The 24210-nt window shown below is 40.1% G+C and overlaps 1 protein-coding gene across 15 annotated transcripts in view; it reads left to right on the top strand.

Annotated features, from left to right (window-relative positions):
- FRY (FRY microtubule binding protein) overlaps window positions 1-24210 on the top strand; it is a 349943-nt gene that overhangs the window by 209946 nt on the left and 115787 nt on the right. For all 15 annotated transcript variants that reach the window (XR_016348538.1, XM_089775547.1, XM_089775550.1 and 12 more), the window contains 10 exons: window positions 2338-2470; window positions 11454-11561; window positions 15249-15504; window positions 16925-17107; window positions 18443-18529; window positions 19056-19315; window positions 19571-19760; window positions 21422-21546; window positions 22410-22467; window positions 23983-24074. Coding sequence is in view for 14 of the 15 variants with exons in the window: in XM_089775547.1 (XP_089631673.1) it covers window positions 2338-2470; window positions 11454-11561; window positions 15249-15504; window positions 16925-17107; window positions 18443-18529; window positions 19056-19315; window positions 19571-19760; window positions 21422-21546; window positions 22410-22467; window positions 23983-24074 (1492 nt within the window). In the remaining variant the exon portion in view is untranslated. The remainder of the gene's footprint in view (window positions 1-2337; window positions 2471-11453; window positions 11562-15248; window positions 15505-16924; window positions 17108-18442; window positions 18530-19055; window positions 19316-19570; window positions 19761-21421; window positions 21547-22409; window positions 22468-23982; window positions 24075-24210) is intronic.

Below are 24210 nucleotides of genomic sequence, written 5' to 3' on the forward strand. Positions count from 1 at the left end.
GGCCCCCAGGGCTTCCAAAGTTGAGTAGCCCTGCCCTAGGCTCTGGTGTGTGGGGGGAATGTGGGGGAGTGTCTTTCTCCTTCTCAGTCGGGAGCCATCTCAATGAGGGTTTTTGTTTTCATTTTGCTTCTCACTTGTGTGAGGCCTCCGACTGATTTTTCTGTGGGTCAGCAGCCCCGATCCCAAAAAAGGTTCCCCACCCTTGAAGTACTGTATACTCCCCCACTAATGAAAGACTTCTGTGAACTATACAGCATATTATATATAAACATAAAAATATAAACAGTAAACATTTAATGCCCAAACCTGTAAAAATGTGCTATTGGTCATTAGTTGCTTAATATTGTGACTAATCATATTTACTACTCATGTTAGTAAGCTCTGCAGCTAGTAATAAAGGTCTGCAATATTGAACTCTGATTACTCATTTATTTCTTGTTACAATAATGTTGCAGAAAAATATGTAACACATGGTTAAAACTGTTTGGTTTCCACAATGTGAGGCTGCATTCATTGTTTTTTTGTAAATGGAATTTTAACTCTGCAACAAAATGGAGGGTCAATGTAATATATATTTGTCGTAGATTGCTTATTCATTTGTCTCCTGCACTACAATGGGATTTAGAGCATATGAAGAAGTTGATTGTGAGGTCATTTTAGCATTTTGAACCTACACTGGCATTATCTGCTAAAAAAGAGAAATGTTTGCAGAAAAGCATATTAAGAAATAGTTATTGGTTGGCATTTATTTATCTAACATTTTCTTAGAATTCTTTGAAAAGCTCAGCCTAATGATAAAAGTAGGAAGTGTTATGTTTTGGATTTTATATGTTTCCCTGTGTAAATTATATCTACCTTTAAATTTTCTGATTTCCCTTTGCTAGTATATCACAGTATGAAACTAATATTGTATTCAATAGAAAACAGCATGCCCTAATTTTTCATTCTAAAAGAGTATTCTGAGAGCTAGTTCAAATCCAATTTTTGTGTTAATTTTAAGACTAACTGCTAGCCTAAAGCCTTTATTTTTGTCAATTTTTTAAAGTTCTCTAAATCTCAGAGGGTGGCTACATTTATAAAAAAATGTAACTACTTCTTCAAGTGATTGCTCATGTGCATTCCAGTAGGTGTCTGAGTGCACCACATGCATGATCATCAGAAGGTGTTTCCCCCTACTGGTACCAATCAGATTGACCGTGGAGTCTCTTTGAGTGTTGCCTTCATTACATTGTATATAGGGCTCTGCTGAGCCTCTGCCCTTTCAGCTCCTCGTTACCACCAGTAACAGTCATTGGAGTGCTTGATCTCTTGCTTGGCAAGGTAGCCCTAGCTCTTTCCCAGAAGTAACTCCACATCTCATCCCAGTACCTGTCATTGTGGATCATATCCTGCATCAGGACATGCTATCATCTGGCCAACTTCTCAGACCCAGCATTGATTCCACAAGAGCACAGGCTTCCTGAGCAGCATTCCTCACACAAATCCTCATTCAGGACACTTACAGGGTAGTGATGTGGTCATCCATTCACACTTTCATGTTTCACTACGCCACCACTTGACAGGCAAGGGATGATGCTGTATTTGATAGAGCAGTTCTTCAGAGAGCAGCTCAATGAATTCTGACCCCTCTTCCAGATAAACTGCTTGAGAGTCACCTATTGGAATGCACATGAGCCATCACTTGAAGAAGAAAAAATGGTTACTTACTTTTGCTAACTGTTGTTCTTCAAGATGCGTTGCTCACAACCATTCCAAATCCCACCTGCCTACACTCTGTTGGAGTATGTGGCAAGAAGGTATTGAAGGGGTGTGAGGGGTCAGCACTATATAAGTGCCACTCCAGAGGGCTCCACAGCCAACCCAACGGGTACTGTTAGGGGAAAAACCTTCCAATAATTGTGCACATGGTGTGCAACTGCACCTATTGGAATGGACACAAGCAACACATCTTGAAGAACAACAGTTAAAGGTAGGTAATCGGGGTTTTTTACCAGGATGTGGACTAGAATTATACAAAATTGTTTCCATTTAACCACCCTACAGCCAGATTTCAGTTACCGTGTTATTAAGTCTGTGTTAGTATCTTTCTCCATTAGTTGTCCATATCATTGGGACTACTCGCAGAGGAAAGTACTACTCACCATGAGAAAGGGTGACTGATCTGGCTCCTGAATCAAGAGGTGGTAGTTGAGGCAATAGGTTACATCAAGGTTAAAAATTGCTTTTTAACAAAAAAAGTTTTTGTAACATTGCTGGAATAAGCTTTCCCTTCTTCAAAATGCCTGAGTCTATATTAATATTATGTTCTTTAAAAAAAATTAAATATATATTTTACAGGTATGTCATTGTATTATTCTCAAGTAAGAAAAGCTGTGGACAACATACTAAGACATCTGGATAAAGAAGTTGGACGATGCATGATGCTAACTAACATACAGATGTTAAACAAAGAACCTGAAGACATGATCACGTGAGTGTAAAATGAAAATAAAGCAAAATCCTGTGTGAGTGAAATAGAACTCAAAAAGAACTTCTATTTTATTTTTTTCCAACCAGTTTCAAGTTCTTTCTAAATGTCATAAGAAACAGAATATAACAAGAACAGTTTGCTAATCCATGTACTTATTGTACTGACTTTTGCTAAATCCACAATTTGTGGGTCAATGATGTCACCTCCTCTGTTAATGAGAAAACTTAGCTTTGTTTTTTCTGAATTTACTTCAGTTCATGTGGTAATGTTGGGAATTGCATTTACTCCCCCAAAGGAGTCAAAATTACCTCACAATTTTAGGAATGGTGTGGCAGCGTATGCACTCCCAGTCACGAGGGTGAGGCTATTGCGGGGTGAAGACCGTAGGTGTGCGCACAGGGTGTGCTAGGTGTGCCCAGGCACACCCTAATGTCTGGGGCAAGCCAGCAGCTGCTGGAGGAAGAGGGGGATTTGTGGCGGAGTGCCACAGCCCCTTACTTTGCATTCCCAGCAGCCACTTACTGGGCGCTGTGGGGCAGAAAGAGCGCATGCGCAGCATCCTCAAATGTCGCGCAACAGGTGAGAGAGGAAATGCCAGGAACTTTAAAACCCAGCGGCCCAGCTCCAAAAGCAGCTGGGGCCCGACTACAGATGGCGGCCCGAAACATTTTTGCGACCTGGGCCCCACCCTGCAGCACCACGCGGTGCCCCGGGGTGTCCCCGCGTGTCCCGGCAGCACCTGGCCCTGTAGCACCGCGCGGCACCCCAGGAGCATCCCCGTCCTGCAGCACCATGTGGCGCCCAGCCCTGCAGCAGTGCGCGGCACCCCGGGGGCGCCACCACCTGGCCCTACAGCTTGGGCTGGCTCTGACTACAGCCCTGCAAACTGTAAGGCATAAGCTTGAAGGTAAGGAAGCAGGGCGGGGGGATAAGAGGAAAGGGCTTTTGCGGTGGGGGAGGGTGGAGGAGGAAGAAAGGGGAAGAGGTGGAAGGCACTTGTACGGAGGGGGAGGAGAAAGGGGGAAGAAAGGGGAAGGCACTGTGGAAGAAAACATTGTCCTCACTCTGCGTTTGTAAGCAACAAGTAGCCAGATGCAGTTTTATTACGAACTGCAGCAAGGGAAAAACTGGTTCAGATGCGGGGGGAGGGAAGCCCCCCCTCCGAGGCAGAGCTTTGAATACAAGTAATGATGAAGCAGTTTATATACTGTTGATTAGATATAATAACAATTGGTCTCCTTCCCATTACAAACACCAATGGCTAACAGTTATTTTAGTTCCACCCAGATTCTCCTTATCTCAGGGTCCCTGCCAGAGTCAGCATTCTATCCTTATCTCCGTATGGAGGCGAGAGGCAAAGGCAGCGTCTAATTACAGATCTCTTGCTAACAAGACCAAGATGGCTGGACACAAATTCCCTTATTCCCTTTTCCTGCCTCCACAGCACCAAAGGGACAGGGTAGAGGAGACACAAATGCTGGAGGATGGGGGGGAATGGAGACAATGAGGAAAAGGGCAGGAGGGGAGGTGTCAGTGGGAGGGGGGACAGGGTGATGCTGGGAGAGGAGAGAGTAAGGGCATTGGGGATTTGAGGGGGAGGTGCTGGGAGAAGGCTTGACAGAAGGGGTGGGCATGAGGAAGGTGAGGTTGGAGCAAGTTGTGTGAGGGCACAGGGGCATGAGGAGAATGGGGGCAGAGGGTAGTGAGGGGATGGGCATCAGGGAAAATACAGTGAACCCTCGTTTATCGCGGTAGATAGGTTCCAAACCCGACCGCGATAGCTGAAAATCCGCGAAGTAGGCTTTGAAAGCCGCGGAGGGGCTCCGGCGGGGGAGCAGCCCAGGCGCGCCTGGGATGCCCCCCCGCCGGCTTCCCCCGAGGCTTTGAAAGCCGCGGAGGGGCTCCCCCGCCGGAGCCCCTCCGCGAAGTCGTGAATCCGCGATGGTCGAACCGCGAAGTAGCGAGGGCTCACTGTAGGGCAAAGGGGGTAGGGGTAGTGAGGGAAGGGGGAGGCAACAGGAGGGTGCAGGGGTAAGGGAAAGTGCAGGTGCCAAGTGATTCTGGGGGGGAAGCAGAAGGGCAGACACTTGCAGGGGAGGGACCAGCACCAGAAGAGTGAGGTGAGGGAAGTGTTAGACGAGGGCATGAGGAGGGGTATCTCACATGATCAGAGTGGGGTTCTGGAGGAGTGGGCACAGCGGGGAGAGAAGGGCTAGTGGAGGGGGGCACGTCTCAGGAAGGCTGAGGACAATGAGAAGGGCAGGAGTCAGGACAGCGGAGGATGGTGAGGGGTTGGGGGACAGCAGGCGCCAGGGGAGTTGATGGAGCATGGGGAGGCGACATGGCAGCAGAGTGGAATGGTAGATATTTATTAATAATTTGGGTGCCACAATGGCACATCTAGACAAGCCACATGAATTCAGTACTGGTGCGCAACACAAAATTCATTCTGCTCATGGAAGGAAACTCTTAGAAGGAACACTCTACCCCCCCAGCCTCTCCACTCCCGCATTAATGTCACACACATTTGGGTTATGCAATTGCAGGATAGTTGCATGGAGGGAGCATTGGGAGGGGCCAAACTAATTCCTATTGGTAGGAAGATGGTGGGAAAAGTCCTGGGGGAGGGGGTGGCCACATAATACTTCTTACTTTTGGTCATGTGCCCATCTTGCCTGGAGAGGGTTACCTCCAGAGGCTTGGCTAATGGGGGCCAGGGACATTGTTAACAGGGGTCAGAGGTGTGGCTAATGGGGGGGTCAAAGTACATTTTAAAAAAATTCTTTGGGTGCACACCCTAATGAAATGTGCTGCGCACGCCTATGGTGAAGACGCCGCCCGATCGGCTGCAGGGTTATTGGCCATCCCTTTTGTTTGTAAATACCCCCACTCTCAGGATAGCACAACAAGCCAGTTAATAGCCCTGGTCACTGGGGAGTGTGGCTTACCCAGAGTCAGTAAGCCATCCTGGGCTAAGGGCAGTGTGGCTTAGTAGCCAGAGTTTATGTGATTGGGATTAGCACCCCAGTATGGGGACTCAGGCCCACCCTGCTCCACTGGTTCCCGACCTAGGGCCTTGTGAGCGGCAGCTCGGTGTACAGCTCCCTCTCAGCAGGGAATCTAGCTGAAACATGCCAAGAGTACCTGCCTGGGAGAGGCTGCTCAGGCACCCTCCCTGTGTTGTTTCCTATCAGTTCAGCAGCGGCATCATCCCAATATCTGCTGGATCACGTCGCCTCAGCAGTGGCTTCTCCCCGTGGCTCCACAGTCAAAATCAAACCTTCATTATAATCCCAAATCATCTTGTGGTGATGGCCTCAAATTTAAGATCATTATAAGGGTCATATATTGGTGCATTCATAAATAAATCCAATATGAGACACTGAACAAGTTCCCTGTTGAGTTTCCCAAAGAAAAAAGTTATTTTCTAGATACAGAGCAAGCTGAGGTGTCATGTGATGAAGAAAGCATGGTGGCCTCTAGCAGAGAGCTGCCTTGATGGAAAGAGGAGCCAGATCGTTGGACAGACGCTGCCTATCCATGCTGCACGAGGGACAGAACAAATTGTTCTACAATCAGAAAGAGTTAGCTCTTTAAAAGAGGTTTACTGCTTGTAGGGAATGAAGTCATTGGAGAGGGACGTCCGTAGAGAGGCAGCTAGGCTGTTGTGGAATTTTGATAGGTTTGTCAGACAAAATGACCAGCTTACTAGCAATATAGCAAATACCAAATCAATTCCACTAATTGGCTGAAATCCAGCTGTTGTTACAGCTCTTAAAAATGTCACACATCCCAGTGTTACTATGCAAATAATATTTCAGCATCAAAGTATTAGGCTGGGCATGTTTATTCATATAGCAATACCCAGAATGCTCTTCAGTGCTCATAGCCATTTCAAAGTGTTTTAGTGTCCAAGCTTTTTAGAAACAATTAAAAGTCTTGATGCATGCCTTTTTCCCATCCCAGGGAGACATACCATACCATGTCTCGTATTAAGAGGGGAAAAAAGGCACAGGGGGTTTGTCACTCCATCAGGCTAGTCGTGAGAGCCCCAAATCTACCTTCTCTTCTGCTTTAAAGAATTCCTCTTTTAAATTCTGAACCAGTCCATTTTATCTGGTCACCATATCCATTCACTATGAAGTACCTGCACTGTACATCTGACACAAAGAGGAGTCGGTAATTAACTTGGCTGCTTCCTCCCTCTACTTGGCTAGGTTCCCAGACATTTACTGAGGTCTTTTTTAATGTCAGCCAACAATAGATCAGCTCCCCAAATCAGATAGGTGGCCTCATCTTCCCTGGATAACTTTGGTGCCCTGTAAAGCATGCTCCGATGAGAAATTACCACCCTCTCTTGACTGTATATGAACTTGGCCACCTCCCTGTTCATATGTTTCCTAGCCTTGTTGACCTGTGGAGTTTCATTACTCTACAACAGTGTTTCTTAAACTGAGGCAGTCGGAGGTGCGCCACGGAGAACAACTGAGTTCAAAATGGCCACGCTTAAAGGGGCAGATGACTTTTTTTTTTTTTTGGCTCAATAACTTCCCCCTCCTCAACTCTTTTCCCCTGCCCTCCCCCCAACTTTTTTTTTTTTGTTTGTTTTTACAATAAAAAATTCTTGGTATTCCTCATAAAACAAAATTATTGTTTTGGTATTTCTCGGTCTTCAAAAGTTTAAGAAACACTGCTCTACAACCTACATCAGAACAAATAATTTTTACTCCTAGGAAAATTTCTAGGATCCATACCAAGTCCCTCATCTTTTTGAACATCAAGTCTACCCCTTTACACTTTCCCAAATCATTTCCCCCAAAGTGAGCTACAGTCACAGCTGGTGCCTGCTCCTTGGTCACCAGAGTATACCAGGGCATCTGCTGGTGCTGTGTCATGGCTTTCCTGCCATGCTGTCTCTGGATTGCTTCATCGTTGAGGCCCCGCTGTGAAACTCCTGTAAATCCAGACACTTGCTTGTATACCTTATACACAATATTGAGCCCATAGGTCTGTACCATTGGCTGTCTAACCAGTTTGCAATTGTCTGCAATGGAATCATGAGAACAATTATTCTAAACCTGAGGTTTCATATGCATCCTGAATGTGTTAGAATGGCAATGTCCATTGGCCAAATTGTCTTAGCTCCCAACCCCATTTGCATCATTGTTGCAGCTACCCTGATCTGAAACGAATGAGAGCCAATTTATGAGCTGGAAACCCAATGTCATCTGCCTCCATCTTAAAACTGTAACAAGCTGATATGTTGTAAAGGGGCAATGCCCTCATGACCTCCACAGGGCAGATTTTCACCTCACCACCTCCCTGTAGCATAATGGATTGACCCCAGTCTCCCAAATCTATCTTTGACATCCTCAATGTTAAGATAGCTGATCATCCTTACAGTGTAAGTCCCTCAGTTTCTAAGTCCTTCCCAAAGTATCCCTCTGTGATGCAGGCACTACTCTGCTGATCTTCAAAACCCTAAAAAATTCTACCAGGAATGCTGCCTATACCAAGGCTGCTTCTCATTCACAATAATATCATAAGATCAGGAATTTGCAACAAATCGTAAGAATATTAACAGTGATGGGGCAATGTGAGTCGTCTTTAGGACCAGTGCTTCATGACCACTCCAACACAAACCTCTCAACTGAAATCTCACCATTAGCTTCTTGGTAACCATTTTTCCTACTGACAAATGTAAGTCCCAATAGGCAAATGGAGATGATACCATGTACTGAAGTATCCACTTTTCTAGGATTTGCTAAAGTGTGGACAGGCCCCTTCTCTCCCAAAACTGAACAAAATCATTAAAACATCTCTTACAGTTCCTAAATGTTTGTGGATCCTCCAATTGCTAGAGCCCTGCAAATCTGTGGATATCCACTTTATATTTGCAGATCGTGGATGGATCCAAATTTTATATCTAGAGCCCTGCAAATATATAGATATCCACTCATAAACCCGGATAATCACTTCCACAGAGTTTGTTTGCAATTCAGGATCAGATGTGGTTACAAATTCTGCATCTGCACAGGGGTCTACCCCTGCACTTAAATCCATCATATGCCTAAGTTTTATGTGCATATTTTTTATAATTACTGTAATAATTTTCGTAGACTTAAAAAAGTTCCTTTCTATTCTGCTTTAATTTCCCACCTTCAACATGCAAACAGTGCACTTCCAACTGAAAACTGGTGAAAGCAGTTTTATCTAGAATTCATCATATGGATTCCTGAATGAGTCAAAGGGATCACTACAGAGCTATGTTAGTCACTCCTTAGTACAAATGTGAATGCTAGGCTCACAGAACCCTTACTAGCCCAGATAAGGTCTGAACATGAAGTCATGTCAGATTTGGACCCTTCTGCGGGAGTGCTCTGAACAGATGCCAGACCCATGGAACCGCCTGGAGATATAATATTTGTACATATATTCACATCTGCCATTATAAAGTTTTCTTCTTGAACCGTTAGTTCACAAGTTCCCACTCAATGCACAAATTATTAGCCCTAGTGATTGCTAATCAAGAATTGTGTACTAATTAAATATCTAATGCGGAACCTGCTTTGTGTGTATCGAAGCCCTGCAAAGTTCATCTTCTAGTGCTATCAGTATTAAGGAAGTACTAGGACAAATCATCAGGATTAGATGGTTGTTGATAAATTCTCTGATGAAAAATTATAGTTTAGAAATAACAATATCTACCTCATACACAGTGCTTTCCAGAGGTGGATCTCAATGCACTTCACAAGTAAATTCTAATCTCCTTAATGAGAAACTGTCTTCAATTAAGATACATTTTAAGGTACAGATATTATGAGGTATTTTTCATCATGAGAAATAATATTCATGCATTGTACAGTGGAAAAGGCGTACATTGAACATTCATTTGGATTTGTTATATTTTAATAGTCCAAATTGTAGCTGATGAATGTAGGAGAATGTGCTGAGAAATAATGGCCACCATGTAGAGCCATAACACTGCCATTAAATTTGTATATTTATAACATAATAAGAATAGGCTGTGTTTGTACCTATTACATTAATAGTATCAAGAATGCATTAAAATTGTGATGTTTTCTAGTCTTAAGTGTTTCTGAATTCATGCCTTCTGCATTACTTCACGTGAACATAAAATATTCAAATGTAATACCTGTGTAGTCTAGAAAGGGGTACTAGATTGGAACTCAGGAAATCTGGATTTTCTGGCTTTGGGAAAGTCTCATCACTTCTCTGTGCCTTGGTTTCCCCTCCCATCCTTTGTCTATTTAAATGGTAAGATCTTCAAGACAGAATTTCTCCCTTACTATATGTTTTTGTAGAGCACCTAGCACAGTGAGGTGCTGATCTTCATTGGGGCCTCCAGGTACTACAGCAGTACAAATAATTAACTGAGTGAAAGACTGCCTGTTCAGACATTTTACTTTGCTTAGCTCATTTATGTAGCTTACTAATGCCATATAGCCGAATAGCAGAAGATTGGGGTAAAAATAATCAAATTAATGCTCATTTTTTGGAGACTATAGGAGGGATTTCTTACTCTACTTCTGCATTCTCACAGAAATATTTGTAACTAGATTTATCCAGCATTGATTGGGTCCTTAACTCAATTAATTTTTGTTTTTGGGAAAATAAAATGAAAGTACATGCTTCATTTAAATCATTGTTCTGGGGTGGGTTTCGGAGGGAGGGGTTCAGTATGCAGGGCTCCCCAGGGAGAATGCACAACCCCAGCCCTCTCTCACCTGAACAGCTTGTGGCCAGGTGAGAAGCACCTTCAGAAGGCACAGCCAGTGGAGGGATGCATGGGTTCTGGCTGGAGTAGGTCCAGGTTCATCTTCTCCCTGTATTCCCCAGCCAGAGTGAGGAACGCAGCAAACTATGCTTTTTCCCCTTGATCTCTGACGAAGGGGAACAGCCAGCAATGTTCCCAGACAAACTGGGGGAGAAACTTCAGCCCCACCCCTTCCTTGGAGGGTGCCTGGGTGTGAGAGGTTCATGGTTAGGGCAGTCCTGTATGGGAGGATGTGCTCCCAGCCAGCCCCTTTCACCTGCCTGGTGATTCTGTCTCTTTTCTGTATGTTTTTATGAGAGGTGATCCGATTCCAAGTACATCCCATTTTCTGGGAACAACCAAACCATAACCTTACTTTAGATTATGATAAAAAGAAGCTGTATACTGAATTTGGTGGTCCTAGCTATTACCATTTAGAAAGAGATCTTGAACAAACAGGAAGACATACAAACAGACAAACTCTCTCAAATATATAGTACAACTAGAAGCCATGCTTGTGACAATAGTTGCCATTAAGGTGGCCATAAGATTTTGGAACCAGTCCTGAGTTCTGACAGAGCTTTGTACTCACCTAATCCCCAGTGCTTCCAGGAAGCAGTTTGGCTCTTGCACAGTTTAGCACACTTGAGGTTACTAAAACTTGTGCCATCTGGTAACAACCTTCAAAGGATTATTACATCAAGAGATTATTACATCAGCTGGGGATGAACAGAGGTGCTCTGGCCACACCCATCCATTATCCGTGCATCTCCCTCTTCCAAATTGCTATGTGGTCTGCAGGTGCAATGGGTTGTCCTCCATGCCTGTGTTGGCGTTGTTAGATACTGTACTATGGTTAGGTAAAGGATACATGTCTACAGAAAGGCTACAAAAATAAGCAAAAATTTTAGTAGTCATGATCTTTCCAAGTACCCTGTAAGTATCATGTCTCCAAGAATAGCTATTTATTTAAGAAAAATGTCCTTGTTGTTATATTGTTTGTGCTTAGACTTTCTGCCAAGACTCTTACCAATGGTCTGGCACTCAAACAGAATCAGGTTGGTTTTTTTTTGTTTTGTTTTTTTGTTTTTTTTTAAGTTTTATATCTCTTCCATCACATTTTTGCAAAACTATAGATCTTAAAACATGTTTATTTTTAAAGTTTGGTCAGCTTTTAGTGATCCGTAAACTGTTTACAATTTTCAGGGGTGAGAGAAAACCAAAAATCGATCTTTTCAGAACATGTGTTGCTGCTATTCCTCGATTGCTTCCTGATGGCATGTCAAAACTTGAGCTGATCGACTTGCTGTCCAGGTAAGAGTGTGACCACTAAAAAGGCTGACCAATGGGGATAGAGTGAACCTGAGTTTTCATCTGTATAACTGTTTCTAAGAGGCATCTAGATATACAAAATAATGTGTTATTAAAGCTTAAAACTTTACTGACCTGAGCAGCATTATCACATAGGAGGCATTCTAAGACTCAAAATGTGCTACAGAGACAAATTGTGCTACAGAGACAAACTGTTTTATGATGTTTTTCATGCTGTGGATCAGCACATAGATTCCCCCCTCTCCGGAGCACTTTGAAAGCAAATTACTCTGTTACATGTAGTATATAAATAATTCTCACTATTTTTACCATAATAGTATGTTAAATAAGAGAAGAGAAGATTTGTTTTTACAAGAATGGGAAAACAAAATATTAAAATTCAGTTTTGGATTATGAATACTACACATCAACTTGGCAAAATATAATGTACCTTTTTCTTATTGCTACATCAGAACTAGGCTTAGCAGAGTTTTATTTTTATCATTTTGACAGATAATATCAATGTTTATTTAAAGCATTTTCTTCAATTTTTATTTATTTACATTTTCAGTTTGATGTCAGATAATGAGATGTTAGCTAGTAATTATCTAATGACAGTAGAAGTTAACATTCAAAAAGTTAAATCTAACACAAACTGTCAACAGCAAATATCAAAATATACAAAATATCTCAAATCAAACTCTGTTAAGTTCTTAAGCAGTATTTTTCTTACTTTGCATGTAAATTTTAATTATTATTGGTGGAAATATTTTTATATTTGTTTGCGAGTGTACAGTGGAATTGACATTCGCCAATAAAAATCTAATTTTTCCAAGCCTAATCATAATTATTTTTTATTAAAAGAGAGAAAAATAGAGAGGTTAGAGTGCTTGTATCTCTATCTCCTTGAGCTGGGGTTCTTCACTCTGATTTTTCTGGATACAATATCACTATTGTAAAGGGTGGGGGGGGAAGGCGGAAGTAAGGAATGGCATTTGTAAAATGGAGATGGACTTGTAGATGTCATAGCAGTTGTACAACAATTATGATAAGAGATTATGGTAGCAAAGAACTTTCAGCACAGAACACTCTAATTATATGTCAAGTCTGGTGTCAGGATACTGTTGCTTTATGATTTTAACACATTCCTCTTAAAATGGAATTCTAATTGGATGATAATGACGAAGCAAATCATCATGGCAACCAACTCCAATTGGCCTGGGGTGGGTAGTGTGGGAAGTCTCCCGCAAAGTCTCCCACCCCCACCCAGCTGGGCACGTGACACCTAGAAGGAACTGCCAGCAATTTTGAACAGCTGGCAGTTCCTTCTGGTGCCACGCGCCCCTGGAGAGGGCAGGACACTTCATGCACTCTCCGCCCCGGTCTTGCTTGGCCTGGGAAGAGGGGGCAGCATGGTGGGCCACGCCCAGATCAAATGGCTTGGCAGGCTGAATACAGCCTGCCGGCCGTATCTTGCCCACCTCTGTTGTATCTACACTGTACATGGTGGAGGTCTTGAGGTCAGAGATGTAAGGTAGTTGAGTTATCCTGACTCCTCTGTGCTTAAGTACAAGCTTCCATCCAGGGTATTAGATATGGGGCCGTCGTAAGTATCCGAATGGCTTACCAGAAATATTTCGTCTTGTAAGGTCCCACCACAACTTGAGAACATTGCTCCTTGTTCTGCCATCTGTCACTACTGAGAACAGCCTTTCTCCATCCTCTTTGGAACCTCCCTTCAGGAAGTTGAAGGCTGCTATTAAATCCCCCCTCACTCTTCACTTCTGCAGACTAAACAGACCCTACTCCCTCAGCCTCTCCTCATAGGTCCCACAGGGAAGTGCAAATCCAACCACAACACTTATTTGGGCACCCCACTACAAAAAGGATGTGGACGCATTGGAGAGGGTCCAGCAGAGGGCAACCAAAATGATTAGGGGGCTGGAGCACATGACCTATGAGGAGAGACTGAGGATGGAGAAAGGCTGTTCTCAGTAGTGACAGATGGCAGAATAAGGAGCAATGGTCTCAAGTTGTGGTGGGAGAGGTCCAGGTTGGATATTAGGAAAATCTTGGGAAAAACTATTTCACTAGGAGAATGGTGAAGCACTGGAATGGGTTACCTAGGGAAGTAGTGGAGTCTCCATCCCTAGAAGTGTTTAAGTCTCGGCTTGACAAAGCCCTGGCTGAGTTGATTTAGTTGGGATTGGTCCTGCCTAGAGCAGGGGGCTGGACTTGATGACCTTCTGAGGTCTTTCCCAGTTCTATGGTTCTATGATTCTGTGTTCTGTGAAGTAAATTTAACTATTTAGAAACTATAGTCCATCCACCAACTTTACCAACTTTTGGTAATAAAGACTTAGTACACTGTGATAGAAATATAGCCATGTTAGTCTGGTCTAGCTGAAACAAAAAACAGGACTATGTAGCACTTTAAAGACTAACAAGATGATTTATTAGGTGATGAGCTTTCGTGAGCTAGACCCACTTCCTCAGATCAAATAGTGGAAGAAAATTGGCATGACCATATATACCAAAGGATACAATCAAAAAAATGAACACACATGAAAAGGACAAATCAAATTTCAGAACAGAAGGGAGATGAGGCGGGGAGGTAAATGTCTGTGAGCTAATGATATTAGAGGTGATAATTGGGGAAGCTATCTTTGTAATGGGTAAGGTAATTAGTGTCTTTGTTAAGACCTAGGTGTAAAGTGTCAAATTTAAACATGAATGACAGTTCAGAGGATTCTCTTTCAAGTCTGGTGTTAAAATGTCTTTGAAGCAGGATGCAGGTAATCAAGTCATTGAGACAATGCCCTTTCTGTTTGAAATGGCAAACTGTTTTAGTGACAAACTTAAACGTGTGCTGAGCATACTGATCTTTAGCTACAAGCTATAAAGTTACTTTCTCATTTTGTTTTAAAGAGGAAACATGGTTTGCTATTCATTAGACAAGGATAGCAAAATAAAATAGAGAAACTGGAATTTAAAATGCCAGGTCTTTAGCAAATTTTTGGGGGGGATAGACTTCTGATTCTTCAGATATGGAGAGTACTGAGATCTTGTGGCTTCTATTTCAATTTCTCAGAAGAAATTAGAGTATGAAGCAATGTTTGTGTTCTAATTAGGAATTTTTAATTTTTAATTTAAAAATCCTCTCTTAGTAATTATAATTTCCTGCTTTGGCATTCCTTGGGTAGGTGTTGTTTTTTGTTGGTTGGTTGGTTTTTTTTTTTTTTTTTTTTTTTTTGCTTGTTTGATTGATTTTTACCTTGGAGGTAAAAAAAAAATATCCGAGGTGCATGCCTTATCCTGAAAGGCTTTTGATCTCATGAGTTATCAAATCAGCAGTATTGTTTTGAGAAACTACAAAGTTGCTTTATTTCAACTATCTTGAAACATGCTATTGAAAGTGAAGAAATAAGTTGATTTTAAAGCTGCTCTGTAGCATATTTTGGGTCAAGAGTAAACATGTCTTTTGGCTCTGTTTATGTATTCAAGTACTGATATAGCAAGATTTTCTGTAAAATGTTGAGGATATTGATTGTGATCAATAATAAAAGCTTAAATAGATTTATGAAATTTTACATTAATGTTGAATTTCTGAGAGTGTTAATATGTATTTTGTTCACTTATATCTTTTAATGGTGTTTACACTTTTAGTGATGCTTTTATTTTAAAATACAGACTCTCTATCCACATGGATGATGAACTTCGACATATTGCACAAAATTCTCTTCAGGGTCTACTTGTTGACTTTGTTGACTGGCGAGAGGATGTGCTCTTTGGTTTTACTAACTTCTTACTACGTGAAGTGAACGATATGAATCACACTCTTCTTGATACTTCCCTGAAGTTGCTGCTACAGTTGCTTACACAATGGAAACTTGTAATACATACTCCAGGAAAAGTTGGTGAACAGATAAAAAGCAGATCATCAGAGGTATGAATAAAAGAGAACTGAATTCTAATAGTTGTACCCATTTATGATGCTATTTAACTTTTCCAGGACCTTATTCTGTTTTATATATGTATTACTTACTCAAGTTGTGCCCTAGCAGAATTCATTGCAGTTGGACTTTTCTATAAAGCAATTAGTTCAGTTCTCACACAGAAGCAAAGAAATGTAGACTGGAGCCGAAGAAGTTATCTAGTCCATCCTTTCATGCTGAGGCAGGATTAAATGTATCTAGAATAGCTTGTTGCCCTCTTGTCATTGTAGTGCAACAACAGAGGAAGATGCATATGAAACCAAAATAGGCTCCTTAATAAAAACACATAGAAGGGGTGGGACAGACAGGGAGACTTTTTCTGAGTGCTGAAACTGACAGAGAATATTAAAATGACACAGGTTTTCAGTGGTACCCTTGAAGCGTTCTAGAATTTGACACATTCATGATCAGAGATCACTGGTTTGTGAGCATCCTTATAAACTCTTCCCAGATGTTATATTGTGTCATGAATTAATCTGTCATATTATTTTACTGCTAACATCAAAGGAAATAAAATGATGTTTTCCTGTTAATTACTTTTATAAGCCCCACTTATCCAAAAAAATCATTATGTCATTTAGTTAGTGATGCACATTGGGGGACAAAAACATGAAAAACCTAGCTTATATGAGTTCCACATATCCAAATAAATTCCTAATCTCTCATTTTGTTTGGATAAACAGTTGTTTATAGCCAAGATTTTCAAAAGTGTGTTTAGGTATCCAATATTTTAGGTGCCCAAATTGAGAATTAAAAAGGCTTAATTTTCAAGAGTGGGTGGGTGATCAGCAGAGGAAGAGACTGAACAAACCATCTGTCCAAGTGTAAGAGAGTCAATCACGCTTTCCAATATCTCTCTCACTGTCGTATTCTCCTTCTCTTTCTCAAGTGCCTGTGTGTGAAATGGAGTATCGAGTTCCCTGTAAGACAGTGGAGGGCAACCTCTGGTGCACAAGCCGATGCAACCCATCATGGTTGCGGGCTGCAAGACATTTTGTTGACATTCGCCATCTGCAGGTACCACGCCCTGCAGCAACCAGTGGCCATGGTTCACCGTTACCAGCTAGTGGACACTGCAGGAAGTGGTGGCCAGACCATCCCTGTGGCCCTTTGGCTTGCAGGTGCTGCCCCCATAATTCCCATTGGCTGGGAATGGCAAACCACTGTGAGGGGGTGGTGCGTATGGACCGTCAATGTCAGCAAAATGTCTCGTTGCCCACAGTCGTATTACCCTGATAGGCCACGTGCAGCCTGTGGGGCACAGGGTGCCCACCGTTGTTTTAAGGTTTCAGAACATTTCTCAGTAACCTTAACATCACCCCCACATTAATATTTCCCTCTTTTGAATGTCAGTTTTTCATTTCTTTTCAGTTGATACCAAATGGATCCAGCCATAGGATACAGTCTGAAAGAAGTCCTTACTCCAACGTACTGCATGCTGTGGAAGGATTTGCACTGGTACTACTTTGTAGTTTCCAGGTTGCTACACGTAAACTAGCAGTTTTGATTCTCAGAGAGATCCGTGCTTTATTTCTTGCCCTTGGGCAGACAGAGGTATGGCATTCCTTTTAGAAGTTTCAAAAGAAAATTCTCCAGAGATGAAGCTCTAAACTAAAATTAGCAGAGTTGCATCACCGTAATGTGTATAATGCAACAGGTCATTTTTTTATTAACAAAAACTTTTGACCTATTTGGAAAGTGCAATTTTAATTGGTGTGATTATTGCAGACATTACAGTTTATGGTCTATTAACTATTAACCAATAATCACATGTTCTTTAGGCAAAGCCTGTTGTTCACAAAGCACATCCAGTTTTGCATAACATCAAAATATTTGTAAGGTTTTTTTAGTATAACTAAACACAAAGGTATTGGGGAAATAATTTTATATTTTATTAAATTTTACTGTACATGTGCAGTACAGAAAATAAAATTTCTATTCTAATATGTCAGTACAAATAAAGGCGACTTACGACTGCCCGACTTATGACCCCCCGCATTTACAAAAAAAATTTTCATGCAAGATAGCTCCTAAAAAACCAAAAACTTACATCCGCAGCTTGCATTTACTACGGTGTAAGATGCAGACTCCATGCGTCATCCCAAAACAGGAAATGCACAAGGTCAGTCAGACTTGCCAGTCTACAGCTGCTGTTTGAACTGCGTGCATCTCCGCCACAGCAGTCTTCACTTTTTAGTTATTTTTGTGCATTATTTGAACTGTTTAGTTTAGTTTTCCTCCATTTCCGTAGTCAATTTTGGTATTTATTCAGGTATGAAATGTTTTATATCATTGTGCCTATGGGAAATAAGGGTTCGACTTATGACAGCTTGACTTACGATGGTTCTCCAGGAACCAATTAGGTCGTAAGTGCAGAGGTCGCCTGTATCCCAATAAACATTTATTCACATATAATATTCCATGTGCAGTACAGAAGTCTAACTCTTGTGTATAGACATAAAAGTATGTAGATTCTTGCTGTGTGCTGCTGGCCCCAATACATTGAACTCTTTAGCTGCCTGCCTGCCTGAGAACACAAATATGTGTTCATAGAAAAGGAATGCTTTAGTTAAACAGTTAAGCTAGACTTCTAGTCCTTTAATGCCAGATGTCCCAAGTCATATGGGATTTTGCGATACATACTTTTGTTCAGTAAACAATGAACTATGGCCAGTAAATAACTTTATTTCAAACCACAAGCTGGGATTGACTTTGAGGTTAATACAGAAAGATAAAATGTATCCATCAAGACAACCTCCTGAATGCATATATTTTTACAGATTCTGTATCTTATAATCTTTCATGTAATTCTGGTTCAGATATTAAACCAAGACAAAACAATCAATTAGCTAAGGAAAGTAGCTGAATTTTCTTATTTTCATTTTACAGGATGATGACAGGCCTATGATTGATGTCATGGATCAACTAAGTTCTTCTATTCTTGAAAGTTTTATTCATGTGGCAGTTTCTGATTCAGTAAGTACCTGTTTATTAAGAATGATTGCTAATGGGTCACCAAGCATATGTGCTGAGCAACTACAAAATGTGAAATAGTTAAAGAAAGCTATTAAAAATGCACAGAAAATTCCTGTCCCACATACTGAAGATATAGAAGATATACAAATAGTCTAAAAATTGCAATTGTATTTCAGTACATTTGTATACTACACGTAATGCATTTCTTTTTCAGTTCAGCATGAGTTGCCTTTGTAAATGCACTAGTACCACACCAGCAATTCCCTTATTCACCTTATTCCCACCAATATTTTTCTTAAGAAAAGAGTTAAAGAATATATAGTAAAGACATTTTTTTTGTATCTTCACATGAGCTGGCATTTATAACTGATTGATGCATTAGTTAAGCAAAATGTTTAAGTATATGACTAAGTTCACTTTTATTGAGGAAAGAAACACCAAAGTGCCCTTCTGAACTGTGGCCTAAATAGTTGGGCAATAGTTAGTTATTACTGCTGTGATTCTGATTTTTTTTTTCTCTCCACAGACTACATTACCATTAACACACAATGTGGATTTGCAGTGGCTGGTAGAATGGAATGCAGTCTTAGTAAATAGTCATTATGATGTAAAAAGCCCTTCCCATGTCTGGATATTTGCACAGTCAGTCAAAGATCCATGGGTTCTCTGCCTCTTCAGTTTTCTTAGACAAGAGAATTTACCAAAACACTGTCCAACAGCTCTTAGCTATGCTTGGCCATATGCTTTTACCAGGTTACAGCTAGTAATGCCTCTTGTGGATCCAAAGTAAGTGATATCTATACACAGTTTTCATTTTTTTTAACATTATGATATAAATTCTGTAGTCCCACATTTTCAGACCAGTGTGATAGTCCAACTATGTTAGTATCAAACCTTTTGGAATTTGATATGACTTAACATTGTAATGATTCCTTTTCTTATTTCCTTTGTTAAACTTGTTTCTCCATCATATAATATTTAATAGTATAGTTAAAATTAAAATTAGGAACTGGAATTAACTATTTTTTTAAAAAATTCCAGTATCCCTGTTAATGCAAAGAAAACCAGTACAGCAAGCAGTGCAGACAACTATGTAACTCTGTGGAGAAACTATCTTATTCTCTGCTTTGGAGTAGCAAAACCAAGTATTATGAGCCCTGGACACTTACGTGCTTCAACTCCAGAGATCATGGCTACCACTCCCGATGGAACAGTGAGCTACGATAACAAGGTGACATGGCATGCTTCAGAAGAATTATTCTGTAATTATTTTAAATAAGTTTTTAAAAGAATTTACATGTCAAGTAATAGAGATAAAAGTATATCTGAAGACTATTTTGATGTATGTGATTTGTTTCATCTGTATAGCACATTATACTGTTTCCATTAAACAGTAATGTTGTTGTCTGATGTTATTTTCAGGATATTCGTGTGTTATGTTGGTAATTTGTACTCTAAGTAGCATATATTCAAAGTATGGAAATACTGCACATAATTTACCAATGTTAATGTACATCATGATTTTAATGCAAACCACTCTGCTAAGTAATATTGTAACACAGACATGAGCAATAAGGCACAATGGGTGATGCATTTCTGGGTCATTATTGCAATTCTGAGGTGTGATATGAAACCAAAGGCCAAGTGCTAACTGCATGAAAAATGTAATAGTTCCTACAAATTCTTTGATTGGAGTCTTTTATTGATATTATAAACTTAAGAGATAAAGTGCAATGTTATCTTTGAAAATACAGAAAACTTTTAAACCAAAATGGATAAAAATCAATTAAAAATTTAAATCTGGTGATTTAATTTAAATTCAGGTTTATTTATTAAAAATATGCTGTTTAAAATTAAATTGAAATCAACAACTTATGGCAAGGCCTAAATTTAATATAGTTTATTAAAATAATTTAAATTAACCACAACGAATATTAGACTATTTGATTGCACTTTAAAGAAGCTTTATTTAATTAAAAATAGTTTATTTTGTATATTTTAAATTTAATTTCTGTTTATGTCCAAATAGAACTTAACATCAATCACAAGTAAATATTAATCATCATCTAGTAAATAACAAATGCACCATTCAACATTTTCTAACATAAAAGAGTGAAATAATTAGTCTGGATTAATTTAAGTAAAAGGTCTCTAAGAGTGTCTACACTGCACCCTTACCTTGAAATAAGCTATGCAATTTGCACTATGAAAATTGTGTAGCCAACTTCGAGGTAATTTTGAAATAAAGTGCTTTACTGACAAGTCCCTTAACTCTCATGAATGAGAGTTACAGGGATGCTGGAATAGCGCGCCCATTATTTCAAAATATATTTCAAAATTGGAAGTGGAATTGCTATTTCAGGATACTTCTGGTATTCCAAAATAGTGCTGCTGTCTAGACGTAGCCTAATGACTTTAAAAATGTGAATAGATATAGTGTATCTTAACATAAAGAAGCACCACATTTAGTGAGAGAGTCTATCTGGTTGCAAATCAACATGTTTTACTGGTTACCAACCAATGAGAATAAACTTTTTTTTAATTAATATAGCTACTTTCAAATGTAAAACAAGATTAAAATCAGTTATTTAAATCAGGGTTTTCTGCTTGCTGATTTAAATCATGTTTAAAATCTGTGATTGAAATTTGTTTGATCTGTATATTTACTAAACTTTACTAACATGGATATGATGTAGAAGACAGCCCTGTTAGAACATGTCCACAGTTAGTTCTAAAGTCATTTCATTATGATTTACAAAAGGCACTTTTTGACTTTTAAAGTATTATTTCTTTGTTGAATACTCATTCATGCTTTGAAATCTGTAATTGTTTATTTGGTATGGATAATGCTAATTATTAAATAGTGATAATTTCTTAATACATTTATTTTAGGCTATAGGAACCCCATCTGTTGGAGTTCTGTTAAAGCAGCTAGTACCTTTGATGAGACTTGAAAGTATAGAAATCACAGAATCACTTGTATTAGGATTTGGACGAACAAATTCTCTTGTTTTCAGGTACCACATAATTTACAATAATTTCAGGCACTTGCTTTTAATTCAGATGTGCTGGTTTTGTTTTAATGTATTGTTATTAATTTTTTAAATGTTCATTCTAAAATGTTAGTACTATGTAATAAATAGGATGTTGAATTTTGTGGGAGAAGGAAAGCAGGGAATGACAAGGAGCACTAAATTAGTAGTGTATGTTTGTGATGTGGTATTGGATGGAAGTTCTGAGTGAAGCTATAGATAGCCCCAATAACCTAATATTTCATAAGCACTGCAAAAGTTACCTTTCTATTCATATTATATTTAATCTAAACTATCAATAGATTAGTACTTTCTTCCTCTGCCTTGCAGAAACTGCAGCCCAACTGTAATGTCAAGTGTGGGCAAAATGAAAGTCCTAGTTGGACTTTCCTAAGATTTGTCTTTCCTTGTTGAATCATAAGGATATCCATGCCAAAATATGTAGCTGGGAGAGAACATACATTAGACCAGTGGTTCTTAAACTTCTCTACTGGTGACCCCTGTTGCATAGCAAGCTTCTGAGTGCGATCCCCCTGCCCTTATAAATTAAAAACATTAGATGTCCCACCCTTATAAATTAAACACTTTTTATATATTTAACACCATTACACATGCTGGGGCAAAGCATGCTTTGGGGTGAAGAATGACAACCCCCTATGTAGAATTCTCATGACCCCTGTTAGAGAACCCCTGTACTATATAGATCAGTAAAGGTGTTATAAAAGCCTTACAGAATGTAGTGTAATACTCTTAAAAATAGCATTTACTTTATGGAGACAGACTCAGTTGCGAAAGATTTTGTTTTTAAAGTTTGTATTTTGTGTGGTTTTTGTTTTGTTTTAATTTAGGGAATTAGTAGAAGAACTTCACCCGTTAATGAAAGAAGCCCTAGAAAGAAGACCAGAGGTTAGTAGAAAAATGAGATTTGTTTATTTTAAATGCAACATTAAATTAAAAGTAGTTGGTGGCAGAATTGGAGGGTAGAGAGGGGCCATTTAGCTGGGTGACTCCTGGCCAGCAGCCCAGCATGTTTCTCAGGCAGGCCCTCTGCCTGTCCTACCCCTGCAAAGGCTGCAGGGACAGTGTGCATCTGTGAATAGCTGAGCCTGAGGAGAGAAAGAGAGTGGTATTTTGCATGCTACCTGTGGTTCAAACAGGCACCTCCCATTAGCCAGAAACTGGTCAATAGGATTGTACTGGGGACGAGGGCAGTGCGTGAAGCCTCTCCTTCTTCCCACTTGGGCTCACAGCTGTTGAAAGACAAATGGCCTGGCAGCCACTTTTCTGACTAGCTTGCAGGGGTGGGGCAGGAGGGATCCTTCCTGAGGCTCCCCGCTGCATCCACAGGCCAGATCTGGTGCCTTGGCCCACGATTTGGCCCACGAGCCATATTTTGCCTAGCTCTGCTGTATTGTTTTCAAATTCCACTATTAAGCACAGTGCATGGTTTTATTGCCTTCCATTGATCTGTTTCTAATTTAGAGCAATAGGAAGAGGAGAAGAAGAGAGAAGACATACTTTCTGGTGCTCATAGGACAAGACAAAACAAATAATCCTTGTACCTCTTCATTCCCAGGAATTGTTTGCTGACTGCACTTACGGCTAGGATAACCATAGGTCCTGATTTGATAGTATTCAGGGTTCTTATATAGGTTCCTATTACCCCCACCCTATCTTGATTTTTGACACTTGCTATTTGGTCACCCTACTTACAGCTATTCAGGTATAGAGAAAGCCTTGCTAGCTGACTTCACATTTGTCAGGAATAAAGCAAAGCTTTTTTTTCTGGAGGTGAAGGAGAGCTTCCTGGAAGTATTAAGTGAAGAGGAAGCCTTGGGGTTCTCAGACACTTAAACCACTCTTTCTCCTAGTGTAAGTATAAAATACAGGCGAGTGCTTATGAACTTAGGCCACGTCTTCACTCCATGGAAGATTGCCGCCACTAATTAAGACTCTCTAACTTGAACTCCAAGGGTGTCCATGCCAGCATCTGGTACTCCTGCTCCTGCGAGGAGTAAGGGAAGCCAACATCATTGGCTTCCGACTGTGAAGACGCTGCCAAGCTCTACGTAAAGTAAGCTGATAATATTTCAGCACATGAAGAAACTATGTTTTCAGCACCAGAGCTTGAATATGAAAAGTTATTTTTGGTCCAGAATTACAAGAATATCATGTCCACTTTTTCCTCAGGGACAAATATGTCCGTAAACTGTTTCTTTGAGAATTGTTTAGAAAGTTTGAATATACCTATATTATGTAAGCATACTTATACTGTGGTACACACAAAAATAGTAGTTTTCCATCAGTAGCAAATAAGTTATTTATACTACTTTGCTTTAGACACAACTTCAGTGACCAGGTTGCATTATTTTAATGTCTGCACATGTGCATGTATTAAGTATCTCTTTTTTAAACCCTAAGAACAAGAAACGCCGTGAGCGACGAGATCTTCTCAGACTGCAGCTTTTGCGAATTTTTGAATTACTTGCTGATGCTGGTGTTATAAGTGATAGGTAAGACAGTTTTTATGGAAGAATTTCCATTAGTAATGTCCTCATTCTGTTTGGTTTAGTAGCTTCTTTAAACAATTACTAAATATACAAAATATGCTTTTTTTTTAAAAAAAAAAATTGACTGTGGGCACTTTAA

Source organism: Pelodiscus sinensis, chromosome 1 (assembly GCF_052426305.1).
Source record: "Pelodiscus sinensis isolate ZL-2025 chromosome 1, ASM5242630v1, whole genome shotgun sequence".
NCBI classification, from domain to species: Eukaryota; Metazoa; Chordata; order Testudines; family Trionychidae; genus Pelodiscus; species Pelodiscus sinensis.